The 14,093-nt window shown below is 44.1% G+C and overlaps 1 protein-coding gene across 1 annotated transcript; it reads left to right on the forward strand.

Annotated features, from left to right (window-relative positions):
* The first annotated feature begins 133 nt into the window (after nucleotides 1-133).
* On the forward strand, nucleotides 134-13,797 carry LSM11 (LSM11, U7 small nuclear RNA associated). Its single transcript, XM_059483764.1, has 4 exons — nucleotides 134-539; nucleotides 4,466-4,605; nucleotides 5,348-5,431; nucleotides 6,931-13,797. Exons 1-4 carry the CDS (start codon nucleotides 134-136, stop codon nucleotides 7,300-7,302), a joined length of 1,002 nt encoding a protein of 333 aa, XP_059339747.1. The 3' UTR covers nucleotides 7,303-13,797.
* The last annotated feature ends 296 nt before the right edge of the window (nucleotides 13,798-14,093 follow it).

Below are 14,093 nucleotides of genomic sequence, written 5' to 3' on the forward strand. Positions count from 1 at the left end.
CCCTCACGGCTCCCCCCGGCTCCCTCCCGGGTCCCTCCCGCCCATGGCGGTCGCTCCGCCCTCAGGCCCGGGGCGTTGAGCGGCAGCGCCCCCTGGCGGCGGCGCTGGGCGGCGCGGCCGGCCGCAGCCCGGCATGGAGGAGGACGAGGCGGGCGCGGCGAGCGCGGAGCCGCGGGGCCCCCGCCGCCGCTCGCCCAGCCCCGGCCGCCTGGATGTGAGCTCCAGCCGCTTCGACCCGCTGCTGGCGCTCTACTCGCCGCGCACGCCGCTGCCCTTCCCCGCCGCGCCCTGCTTCAACAACCTCGCCGAGTACGAGAGCTTCCAGCGCGGCCTGCGCCGCCCGCACGGCCGCCGCGGTGCCCCCGCCAGCCGCGGTGCCACCGCCGCCCGCGCGTCCCGCCGGGGCCCGCCCGCCCCCGACCCCGAGCGCATCCAGCGCCTCCGCAGCCTCATGGTGAACGCGGACCCCGAGCAGGAGGAAGGCGGAACGGCGAGGCGGCGGCGGCGGGCACCGCGCAATGTCCTCACCAGGATGCCCCGTAAGGGCGCGGGCAGCGCGGCCCCGGGCGGGGCGGTCGCAGGGAGCCGGGGCTGAGGGAGGGCGGAGGGTGTGAGGGCCGGGGGCTTGCTGGGCTGGGCTGGGCTGGGCTGGGCCGGCGCGGAGTTGCGGTGGAGTTTGGGGGTGAGGAGGGAGCGATGGCTGGCGGAAGCGGTTGGGTGACAGTGGGGTGTGGGTGGTGAATGATTTGGTTTGATGGGAAATGACCCTGGGGTGCAGAGGCACTGGCACAAGTTGCTCAGAGAAGCTGTGACTGCTCCATCCCTGGAAGTGTCCAAGGCCGGTTTGGATGGGGCTTGGAGCAGCCTGGGATAGTGGAAGGTGTCCCTGCAGGTGGCAGAGGGATTGGAACAAGATGGGCTTTTTGGTTTTTCTCAACCGAGACCATTCCGTGATCTCTGAAATGGTGTGCAGGAATGAGGAACAGCTTTTCACAGAGCTACTCACGCAGAGATGACACTGACTTTGTTGTGGTCATGTTCTGCTCTGTTAATTGGTGAATTACTTGCATCCTCTTGGTTTTCAGGAGAAAAAGGATGAGACACTGCTATATTCTCAAAAATACTATTTTAAACCATGTTTGGGCCAGTCCAGGGTGTAGTTAAACCATAACCACAGGCAAAGTCTGTAACACACTGCTGTTTCTTGGTTGCTAACCAAACATCCTGCAGGCAGAAATACTGGCATTTCTGATAACAGGGTGGCAGAGCAGTGGATTGAGGTGAGAGACAGCTGTGATGTAAATTTAAATTCATCAGCTGTGATGATGATACTTATTTCTTGTAAAAATGTTCTGTGAGCAGTCAGGGTAAACATCCCCTAAATATGAAGAGGTGCTACTTGTGCCCCCACACCAAGAATCAAATGGCATTGTTGTCAGGTGAGATGTAACTTTAGTGCACTTAATTAAAAATACTGGGGTTCATTTTGGAATCAGATTATCTTTGCACCATCACCTTAATTTTTTTTTTTTCTAAAAAGGCAAAGCCCAAAATGTTTGATTCTGAATGCCCAAGGCAAAACTTTTTTCTTGCTCAGACACTAAAACACAATGTGTTCATTGCTATAGGTGCTGCATGCTCTTAAGTATCACACTTAGTGTTCTGCACAAATGCAGAGCTTCTGTTAGCCAGGATTTCCAGAAAACTGACCTTAAATGTTGATTTCAGATCTTAATTAAAAATATCTCAGTTTGCACTGGTGATGAAAATTGAGGGAAAAAAAAACCACTGTGAAAATTAAGAACAATTAAGAACACATACTTAATATCCACACATCCATGTCTGGACTTCAAAGAAGTCTGGCACAACTGATACAGAAAGTGCTATTCAGCAGCCTGGAGTGTTTTATGAGTGATTTATAGCCAAAGTTGTGTGCTTTCCTTGTAACTGGGGGATGTCTGCACCACAGGTGTTTGGAACTTGGCCTGTGTGGATCACTTCAGGAGGAGTTATTTGTCATCACTTTGCATTTACCAAGGGGCAGAGAATTCATGTGCAGGGCAGGTGGAAAGGTGTTTGATGTGTTTTGAGTTATTTCAACTTTTCTCTTGTGGTTTTTCTAATCTTGCCTCTTAATAGAGTCTGCTTTAAGGACAAGGACTTGAACTTAACCAGAGTTTAAATCTTTATTTTCACCCATTTGGGATGCTTGCCCTCTGTTCATAGTAGTTTTGGACTCATTTTTCAGAGTCCTGCTATTAAGCATGTGCTTATTTTATCCAGGTAAGGGTTGGATTTTGAGAACCAGCTTGGTAACTTTTTTCCCTGTCTGTTGAAACATTGTTCATTTCTCTAACAACAGAGAAGGCACAGGCAGATTTAGCTGTGTGCAGATCCTGTTCATTACAGCTCAGAGTGCTTGCAGAGGAGGTGTGTTCCAAAAATAAATGCCTTGCTTTGCTAGTTTTGTTTTTGCTGAGAATGTCAGGTTGTTGAAGGATTTTTGGATGATGTGTTCTGCCCTTTTGCTCAGATGAAGCTGGAAGTTTGCCGTGGAGGAGCCAGAACCTTACACAGAAGGAAAAGTGGGTAGAGTGTAGATTTGGTGGAGCTCTGTAGTGTTTTCCTGGGTGATGAGAGACAGAGGCATAGTTGAAAATAAGTTGAAAATAAGGGTTAGGTGTAGATAGAGTTCCTATTAAAATGGAATATTGGTACTTAAAATCTAAAAATAAGTCTGGATTTTAAATTGTTATGTAAGTTCTCAGGGTTGGTTAGAAAAAATACTGTTTTCTGATTGGAAGCATTAATTTGATACCATGATGGTGTCGTCTGTGGTTCCTGTGATGGATCTGTCAATCTACAACATGTTTGTTATCAGTTCAGCTGAAGGACACACGGAGGCCCATGGAAAGACCCCCTAAGCAAGGCTGGGAGGTGCTGAGACAGCTTATGCTCTGTGTGAAACCAATTTCCTGCAGTTATCCAGCTGGAGAGGGCTGGCAAGAACACAATGGATCTCAAAAAATAAATGTGATTAGGTTAATTCAGAGGAAACTGATTTAGATTTCCCTGCTGTGGCCATGAATTACCCTGCAGCCCAGTCCTGCAGATCAGCTGTTTTACACAGTCACTTTACACTCACAGGAAGCAATTTCTGGTGTGCAAATCAAACCTTGAGTGTACAGTCCCTAAAGCACAAGGTGAGAGGTCATCTCTGGCTCACATGTTTTATTAATGTGCAGAACCATGTGAGATTTTAGACCAAGTCTTCTTCCTGACTCTTAGTAGGAATTGTACAGCATGTGGGTACCAGGACATGGGTGGAAATTGTAAATAATATCTACCCTTCTAGATATGTTACACTTGCAAAGATTTCTGGTGTGAAGACAAGGCCTGTGTGAGCCAGGCAAGCTTATTTTACTGAATTCCTGAATTCCTGAAGTTTTACTGAATTCCTTCACTTTTGCTCTGGTTAAAGCATTATTGTCCTGGGCCCTAGCATGGTTTAATTGCTGGCTGCTCCTTAGAGCAATTTTATTTCCTTGCCAGAGACTTGTAGGACTTTGAAGGATGTTCATCTGGCTGCTGAAATCTTAACTGAAACAATGCATTTTCATCAGTTTCAACTGGTCCAGTTTAGTAAGCTGAAGGATTTTGGTCATTCATTGTTTCAGAAATCCCCCTGTAAAAAAAAGGAACAAATCTGCTACAGTTCTTTATTCACAGCTCATAACTAAACTGAGGTAGCCTTAACCAGGCATTTGTCTTTTCTGTGGAACTAACTCTGCCCCTGTGAGCTTTCTGTTCCCTCTCAACTGGTGGGGGATTTTATTTATTTTCAGTTTGGATTACTTGGAAGGTTTTTGAAATGTAGCAAAAAGATTTTCAGCTAAGGCTGATTTGGCTGTGGGCTATGTAAAGCAAAACCTTCATATTTTCTGGTCTTGGCTCTCCCCATTGTAAGAAGAGTTTTGGTGGTCTGGTAATGGCAACCACAGTGTGCTGCAGTGCTTGGGGCTTCTTCATTGCTATTGTTGTGAACACCAGTGCTGTGCCAAGCTCTGCCATACTTGTACATAGAGTGGATTTCTACATGGCTTTTAGATAGATATGAAGAGAGTTTACAAAAATACATAGTGACAGGAAAAGTGGGAGTAGCTTCAAACTGAAAAAAAGTAGGTTTGGATTAGATATTAGAGAGAAATTCCTGGCTGTGGGAGTGCTGAGGCCCTGGCACAGATTGTCCAGAGAAGCTGTGGCTGCCCCAAGCCTGGAAGTGTTCAGGGCCAGGCTGGATGGGGCTCTGAGCAACCTTGGTCTAGTGGCAGCTGTTTCTGCCTGTGGGAGGGAGTTGAAAGAAGATAATCTTTAATCAATCATTCCAACTCAGGCCATTCTACAGTTCTGTTCTGTGATTCTGTGTATTTTGGTGGAGACTGGTGATGTTCTCTTTCTGTCCTAGTGCATGAAGGCAGCCCCCTGGGGGAGCTCCATCGCTGTGTCCGGGATGGTGTCAGAATCAACGTCCACATCCGCACTTTCAAGGGCCTTCGTGGAGTCTGCACTGGCTTTTTGGTTGCATTTGACAAATTCTGGAATATGGTAATTATTGTTCCAGCCCTTCATTTGTAACTGTTATATTGGAAACTTGAAATTTGTAACAGCTTTAAGCAAATGACGTATGGGGAAGGTTAAGGTGGTTTTGTGGTTCACAAAATTTGCTCTGGTACCAAGTGCTGGGTTTCAGGCACAAGTGGTACTTGGTGTTGGACTGGTACATCTGGGAGGTGCCCAACCATCTTAGAGAGGTTTTAGGTGAGAGAGAAGCTTTGAAGGTTTCCCAAAATCTTCAGAGTTTTGTATAAGAATACAGGAGATGGAATATGAGGAGTATCAGAAGCTTCCAGAGCTTACTTTCTCTGCAAAATCCAGTCTTTCTATAGTGATGGGTGCTTCTGTGTTTTCTCTCACTGATATCACTGAGCTGCCAGTGACAAAAGCTTTTCCCTGTTTTCTACCTTGTGAAGATCTTAAAGTAGATGGAAAAGCAGCTATTAAATATTCGTGAGCCTGGAGGTGTGAAAAGTTTGGGATTGGGGAGGAGGGAAGGATTTTGCAGGCAAGAATCACAGAGATTTTGCAAATAATGCAGAATGAACTTTGCTGCTGCTTTTATACTTAGTACAATTTAGATGATTAACAAACCAGCTCCAAAGCACAGCTTGTTCCTGGGATGGATTTTCTCTCAAAACATAATTTCATAATGCTTTGACACAAAGCTGGTCCAAAGCTGCTTCATGTTTTATTTTAATTTCAATCTTTCAGTTTCTTTTATCTTTTTTAGGCCCTGACAGATGTGGATGAGACATACAGGAAACCAGTAATGGGCAAAGCCTTCTATGCAGAACCTCAGCTCTCACTGACCCGAGTAGGTGACATCTGCTGTTTGCTTTCTTATTAGGATCTCCTTTTTCAAAGTCATAAAAAGGGAGGATTGATTTGGAGCCCATATTTTAATTTGAAATATTTTACCTCCTTTTATTACAGATGACTCTAAAATAATTTGAACTGAGCAAAAAATTCCCCAAAATGTTTTCTGATCTTTCTGAAAGTACTTTAGTAGTTCAGTGTTCCTAAAGCTCCACTTTAGAACCAGATCAGAATTGTTGCCACTGCTTAATGTAGCATGCTGAACCTCTAGAAGCTCACTCTGTGGGTTTTGATGTGGGATTTGTTCTGTGTGTTTTTTGCACCATGGACTGATCAGGTCCATGTTTGTCTTGCCAGGGAATGTGGCAGAGCACCCCTCTGGTACTGATGTTCCTCATGGCACAGTCTGTCTGCAGCTAGAGGAACAACACAGCTCTTTGGTCACTTGAGCTTCCAGTGCGGGTACTGTGAAGCCCAAGATCTCCAAAGCTCTCCCCTCTCTAGGATCCAGCTGCAAATAGAGTTGTTTACCACGTTGACAACTGAAGAGATGATAGATGAACTTTTGAACAATGAAGGGAAAAAAATATGACAGGGCAGTGCCTGTTAAATGGCAACAGCTCCAGGCCTTTTGAACATCAGAGAAGCATCACAAAAACATTTAAAATGTTTCATTGTGAGGAGTTTGCTTTCAAATTCCTGCCATTTAAATCTGTTTTCTGGTAGATCCCACCCTTCCTTCTTTTAAAGATTAGTTAAAAATAATCAAGTTGTCATTGTTCCTTTAGCTCCCTCTCACAGCCATTGGCTTTCCATCCTGTTGCTGGGAAGAGAGAGGCTAACCAAAAATCTCATTTGCCATTATTTCATAAAAGCTTGTCTGCTGCCAGAGCAAAAGCAATTTCTTTTCCAGTTTCAGCACCATGTGTTTTTAGATTAATGAGTTCATACAGTGCTTTGGGTCTGCTGCTGTAGCTTTTATTATTTTTCTGTTGTTTATGATCTGCTCACCTCCCAGAATACCCACACGTCATCTTTTAGTTTATTTTGGTGAACACAAAAGATTCCTCCATTTTTCAGTGTACAGATTCTGCTAATGGAGACCCCTTATCTTAGGGATTCATGATACAAGGATGGAAATCTCTCTAAAACTGTCTGAAACATTAAAAGAACATGGGGAAAAGTGAGCTATAGGAGCAACTTGGTATCTCTGTTTCTCCTGACCAAAGTTAAAGGCTACCACACAGCAGTGTTGCTCCCAAAATTAAATTCCTTGGTGCTCATATTTAGACAGTCATGACCATGCAAGAGACTCGTTCACCTTCTGTCACTGTTTGACTTTGGTAAGCAAACATGGCCTTTATTGCTGGTGGAGATTTGTCACTGTGTCTTGTGAGCTGCTTTGGGATTGTACATGAAAATACAATGTAGAAGTGTGGAACAAGTGGCCTGTCTTGTTTTACAAGTGTGGTCATAGATACAACTGTCCTTTTGCAGCTGTTTGACAGACTCAAGCTGCAGGAATCCTCGGGGAAGAAGGGAGCTGACTCAAAGACTGTCTCAAAGGAGCTGGCCCTGACAAATTACTCTCAGACGCTGACTTTGAAGGCTGGATCTGGACGAGGGAGAGCAGAAGAGGAGCGTGAGAGGCAGAAACACTCGGGCAGAGCTGCAGAGAAGAGGACCCCAGGTGACAGAAGTGAAGCTGATGTGGGCAGCAGGACTGCCCAGCCAGAGGGGGCCCGGGGCAGGAGCCAGCCCCGCAGGAGGAGGCGGCCCAAGGTGGATTATCAGCAGGTGTTCACACGCCACATAAACCAGATCTTTATCCGAGGAGAGAATGTCTTGCTTGTCCATTTAGCACATTGACTTGGCTGAGCCTTTGGCAGAGTATTTATTTGATAGCATGACTTGCTGCTGCAGCTCCCATTGCTATTTAGAGTTGTCATTGAGTAGGATGGTACCGTGGCTGGTTTCCCATTGCCACGTCAAGGCAGGGGAAAGAATTGTAACCTGAGCATCCTGGGCTTGATGCCAAAGCAGCCTCCTTGGATCACTGTTGGGGGTCTTAGGAGAAGGTCAGCAACACAGTTGTTTCTGTGATATGAGGGAGTTAAGCACAGATCCCTCTGTTTCTTAAAAGGAAGCTAATGGAGAGGGTTGTAAGAGAATTTGGTGTACTCTGTTACAGGAACTACTTGTGGCACACATTTAAAGATAAGATCTGGACCTGCAATAAATCAGAAATGCTCTTTTGCACATTCTGAGTAATATCAAGATGAAATTGCTAATGAAACCAACAGTTTATCTGCTGCTGTTACATGGATGTCCTCTTTTTCAGATATAACTCTGACAGTCATTTTGAAATAGTTCATAAAATATTGGAGTCACATCCTGCTGATGGCTACTGGCCTCTTTGCCATAGTTAGCTCTGTAATGCTCTGTGTGATAGAAAAGCCCTTAATTGTAAAGTATTCTTTTAATGTGGGTGATGGCAGGACTGTAAGTTGTTTCCAGTATCAAAGCTTAGGCTCTCTGTAATGTTGTGCTTTGGCCCTGTGTCACCAGCAAGCAGATGATGTAGCTGACTCAGAGACCTCTCTGTTTGGAGTTTATTGTGGGTGAGGATGGAAAATTATCCTTTTATATTTCACCCACTTGCTACTTAGTGTAAGAGTGAAGCTGGCAAAGATTGGGTTTTTCTCAGGTGTGCTTGTGCTGAGCACACCTGTCCTGTATTTAAACACCTTTCAGGCTCCCCCCTCTCTTGAAACCAGAGCTGCTGTGTCTGCAGCAGTTCTCATGGAGCAGGAATCTTCATGGGTCTTTCCTGTCCATGTGAAGGATGCATCATCTAATTCCAGTTGAGCTTTGGAGATGTGCCTGAAAAGGTTTTGAAGTATAGAAGTCAAACTCATCAGTGTTTCATTTTAGCAAGGCTGTTGTATTATTGCAGGTGAGGCCAAGGTTCAGCAGGTATAAACTGCTTCCCAAAAAACCTACCTGCAGAAGTCTGAGGGTAAATGAAGCTGTTCCATTATGTAGCCTGTTCCTTTGTTGTCAAAGGAGATTTCATGCTGCTATTCTGTATTCATCCCAACTGCCTTGTGCTTTGCAGCAGCTCTGTGTGTTTAAGCTGAAGTTGGGAAATTGCTTTGTGGCAGGACTGACATTGCATATAGATACCCTGAGTTCTCAAATTGAGTGGCTGTACTGTGGGTGACATGGATTTCTGTTGCTGCAGATGCAGCATTCTGCTTGCTTGGTCGTTAGGGATATGTCTGGTGTTTGGGTGAAGCACAGAAATCATTTTGCAGGCATTCTGGACATACGAAGCAGCTGTTTGCCTCTGGGGGAGCTTGAAACTTAGTCAACATTTCATATGACATGGGGCTTGATGAGCTCAGCCACTGAGCTCAAAGCCAAGTTCAGCCTGGGACAGAATAAAAAGTACTGTTGAGGCAAAATAATTTCATCAAGGGAGAAAAAGAAAAGAAAAAAAATTAAATACTCTCTGCAGCTTCTTCTGAAACATTGCTTTACTGCTGTAATGCCATCCCTCTGTGAACTGAGACTTAGGCACTGGAAAGATTCTTCTCATGGAGGTTCTTGTTTCCCTTTCCTTCTTTTCATGTTTGTGTTCATGTGCTCAGCAGTTTTTTCCCATTTTTTCCTCTTTTTTTTCCCCTTTCTCCTGTCAGTACTTTGTCTCCTCAGGACATTCTAAACTCTGGTTTACAAAGACTGTTCTTGTTGTCCTGCCTTTCTGCACCCTTTCCTGGTTGGCTTTCTGCGTAGTAACCAGAACCCTCACAAATTGCTAGAAACGTGTGAAGCTAGAAACAAGGTGCTTATCTCTGCTCCTGACTTCCCAGCAGCTTTTCCTGCAAGTGAATATTTACTTCCTTATGGTTGTGGGGATTTTCCTCTCTGTTTTCTGGCAGCTTTGTTCTTATTTCAGCTGCTTGGGATGACTCCTCTCTGCCTTTTCTATTACTACCAAAGGCCACTGGTTCTGACCTCTCCTCTTTCTTTTGTATTTGACCAAAGGGTGTCAGATCTTCCTCAAGCTGACATACAGTGACAGCTCATTGAATTCTTGCTTTTCTTCACCTCATATTTTTAAATCTTTGTCTGCCTAGTTTATGCCTTGTGCATTAACTAAGATACAGCTACCATGAATGTATTTGTGGCTGTGCTGCCTTTCCTGTTGATTGACACTTTGCCAAGTTCTCAGTTGCTGCTGGAAGTCTCAATGTTTCCTTTCATAATGAGTTTTTCCCTGAAACCTTTCAGATGTTTGTTGCTTTGCATCTATGAGTTTTTGTTTACATTTGATGAAAAGTGCTGGTGCTTAGACTTAAGTTTGTGCCTTGATTTTTATATCATCCCTGACCTGTTCTTCCAGAATCATCACCTTGGTGAGCAAACCTGCTTAAGGATTATAGTTTATCTACTTTTTTTGTACTACCTCATTCCTCATTGTTAAAATGTTCCTCCTCTCATCTGTGAAGCTGGTTGAACTGCTCCCTTCCAATTTAGATTTAATGAATTATTTGCTGGTTCTTCATTTGTATCCTACTTTCCTGTCCACCTTTCTCATTATTTCCAAGCTGCTTCCTCTTCTACAACTTCAGGTCTTCCAAAATGTCTTCCTTTTCCCACTTTTTCTGGCATTGTGTATTTTTAAAATGCATTATTAAAAATTTGTCTTATGGATTTTGTCTCTTTCAAGCATCGTGATTGTGATGAAGCAAGTGATCCTGTAGGTGTGTTGTCACTTGCTTGTTCAGTACTTCAGATAACATTGCTCTTTAAATAAAACTGAATGTCATGTTCTGAAATGGGATCTTCTACCTCACTGAAGTATTTAAACAGTATTCTTCTGTTTAAAAAAAGAAGAAGAAAATGAAAACAACCTTTGGAACCAAATGAGCTTGGGTTTTCAGTGGTTTTTTTAATTGTTTCTTTCTATGGTTTTTCTTTTCCAAACTCAACATAAAATCTTTTGCTCAAAAAGTTTTTTGCTCCCAGCTGTTCCTCTCGCTGCAGTGATGCTGTGAGCATGAACACACCAAAGTCTTTGTGCTAAGGAATGAAGAGTAGGAAACAGAGCAATGTGAGAGTGAAAAAGCTTTGGGCAGATATGAAAACCTCCCTAGAAAGGATCCACAGGTGCCCCCTGTCCTGTATTTCTGGGACTTTGCTCAGCCTGGTGCTCAGTAATGGTTCTTAAAGTGTGTTTGGGGTGAGGTACCCAGTTACTGCAGGGAGCGGTTTTCTGCAATAACTTCAAAGAAGCGTTGGGATAATTTGAGGAAGTTTTAAAATAATTTCTCATTTCTGGGATTATTTCTTAGGAAATGTTTTTGCACAGGTGTTTCATTTTTATCAAACACTCCTTAGGCTGTGGTTGTAGAAAAGGTACTGCCAAAGGGGGAAAAAAGCTCATAAAAAAGTGTAGGTTTGGTTCCTTCTCTCAACTGACTGGTCCAGCTTGTTAATTGCCTGGAAGGGTTTTTTCTCACCTAGAGTGAAGTACTTAGCATGTCCTCTGCAGGTGATTACTGAATTAATCAGTGAGTGCTGTTTTCCATCTGCTTCTTCTCCTTCAGTGTTTGGATTCATTGTTTCTTCTGCAGCATTCCCTCAGCAGGGCAGTGTCCAGCAGGAACAGGCCTGAGTGCCCACTGGTTTTTACCCTTCCCTAAGGAATCTTACCCCATCCAGTTTTGAATTCAAAGAGCCTTTGGCTGTTCTTCATTTTCATACTGTTCTCTTTAGATTTTTGGAATTATTTGCTCAGAAGAATTATTTATCTTGGATAATATTACTTTTTGGAGTAAAGTGATTTTTTTAAACTTTTAAGAAAATAAGTTTTTTACTTATTTTGCTCCACAAAGTACTAGGTTTTCCTAGTTTGTTGTTGCAGTCACCCACTTGCACCTGTGAATCACTGGGTGAAGAGGTGTGCAGGATAAAAAGAGGCAGAGTAAAAAGATGTATAATTTTTATTGAATTTGACATTCTGTCCAATATTCTGCCCACACTCAGCCTTTCTGTTTCTTACTGGCACTGACCTAAGTGAGACAGGTGTAAACTATTTGATCCAGAATCTTGAAGGTAAATGGAGCTGGGACAGCAGACTGAAAACACTGAGTTTATGAGGATGTTTATCTCCAGGTAAACTTTCTATCTTTGATTAAACAGATGAGAGTTATAAGCACCAACTTACACTGCAAGCTCTGCCTCTGGATAAAACTGGAAGGCAGAGTGCTGCAGCTTTTCAGAGGTGATGCAGTGATTCCCTCAGCCAGGACAGCTCTTGCCTGAGAAGCTGCTCAGGTATATGCCAGTGTCTGCCTCAGAGCCTCACTCCAAATACTGCCAATTAATATGAGGATGTTTTCTGTCCTGCCTGCACTGCCAAGTGTAAAATATGAATGCTGAGGTCTGCAGCATCTGCAGCCCAGAACTACTTCAGTTCATGCTTTCGCTTCTTGATGTTGGCTTAAGAAATTCAAGTTTGTGCTAATGGCAAGCCTAAGGCAGTCTGTTAGAACATTAGGAAAGGCTGCTGCTGACTAGAAATAATATTGGAAAAGTAAGTTTTTACAGAATTTGTGAAATTGTGATTGTAATTAGTATTGCACACCAGGAAAGGGTGAGAGAGTTGGGATTGTTCAGCCTGGAGAAGGGAAGCTTTGGGGTGACCTAATTGCAGCCTTTGAGTACCTGAAGGGAGCTTATGAGAAAGATGGAGAGAGACTCTTGACAAGGGCCTGGAGTGCCAGGACAAGGGGGAATGGCTTCACACTGACAGAGAGTAGTGTTAGGTGGGATAGTAGGCAAAGAGGAGGGGAGAGGAATGACTCAGGTGGTGGTAACTCCTTGACATGGGAAGGGGCTTTCTAACCTGTGCCCTGGGCACAATCCTGCCAGCACTGGGCAGTTGAGCTCTGTAGATGAAGGGGAGGATGCTGAGCCAGCTCTTGAGTGCAGCCTCCCTTATGCTGTGAGCCTTTCACAGCACCTGAACTGCCCCTGGAATCTGCCAGGCTCCAGCCCTAATGACTGACATGTTTGATCCTGCCTCTTAATATTTTGCAGAGGAAACTCAACAGAAGAAGGAACTAAGCAAATTTGCCCTTTTGAGGTGGAGATGGAGAAGGCTTGGTTTTCCTTGGCTTCCTGGGGTGCAGGAGAAAGGACTATTTTAATGGGGAAATAGCAGAGATGCTTGTCTCCTGGTGTTTACAAGTCCTTTCAGATGTCACTGTAAGTGCTCTTGCTCTTAGCTGGTGGAATGTAGGCCTGTCAGGGAAGGAAAATGCCTCCTGATGTTCCTGGATAACTATCTTAACTTCTGGCTTTCTGGTGTACACCTGGATGACTTTGTTGAAAAAAAAAAATAGTACACCTGAGACTTTCAGTCAGTCTTGTATTCACTTAGAATGAAAAGTAGTTTGATCAGTTTGTGTGAAAACATATCCATCCTTTTTCCTCTCAAAAGATCAGTGCTCTCCCTCAGGAAAGAAATTAAAGCTGCTCCTATAGTGATTGCTTCTGATTTCCACTGCTTCAGAGCAAAGTGCAGCTGTGCCAAGGTGTCTTTATTATTCTGAGAGGACGAGATGAGAGAAATGTTTGGTTTCTCTAAAACTAAAATGGGCATTACAAGGGGAACAGATGGGTTGACCTCTTTCCAATGAGTCACCTGTAAAACTTCCTTAGGGAGCCACAAATGAGCAGCATGAGCCACCAGACTGACGTGGAATTGGAAGTCAGGGGCTGACAAATTCCACTCTCTTCACTGCCTCTTGCTCACTGAATGGCCTTGGCAAGTCGCTTCCATCCCTCTCCCTGATGCTCCACAGCTGTAGCACATCCAAGAGCTCTCCTTGCCTGTCTTTCGAGGAGCTGGGGAAGTGGTAAATGCTATACAAGTGCCAAGTGTTGTTATCCAAACTCTCTCTGTCAGGTAATGCAGATACGTCAACCCTCTGCCCTCTCCAGGCTCATGACTGTTAGTTAACCTCACCTTGGCACACGAAAACCATGTGGGGAATCAGGTACAAAAACACTCTTCAGTCTTGAAATCACTGACGTCTTCAAGGTCACATTTGGTGACTTCAATATCTGTTTCACAGCTGCAGTTCCATGTTTGGGTCAGATGGTGATAAATGAGGGTGTAACTTGTTGGTAATTCCTTCTCTGTCTTCCTAAACATTTTGTTTCTTAGGAAGCTGATGCTGCTATGAACATATTGGATAATACTGAATTTGCAATATTCTGCTTTCCAGATGTAAATGTTTGTATTTAAAATTGCTAAGACTGCGATGCAATAAATATATCCATGTAAAAGTTTGCCTCAAAGCATGATTTTTTTTGTGCTCTTCCGATACAGTGATGTGTATTGTGTTAGTGAAGGAGCTGGGACTGCCTGGTTAGGAAAAATGCTGGGGGTGGAGACCCCCAGGTGTCAATACAGCGCTGTTCCCTAGTCACATAACTGGGGACAAACCTGTCATTTGTGTGTTCAAAAGGGTATGAATCTACAGAGTAACAATACCATGATACTTGTTTTTTAGAGATGCAGGAGGGAAGTGAACTTCACGTTGATAAATGTAACCACCAGTGGCCTGATCACTCAAAGGTCT

The sequence above is a fragment of the Ammospiza nelsoni genome, chromosome 16 (genome assembly GCF_027579445.1).
Source record: "Ammospiza nelsoni isolate bAmmNel1 chromosome 16, bAmmNel1.pri, whole genome shotgun sequence".
NCBI classification, from domain to species: Eukaryota; Metazoa; Chordata; class Aves; order Passeriformes; family Passerellidae; genus Ammospiza; species Ammospiza nelsoni.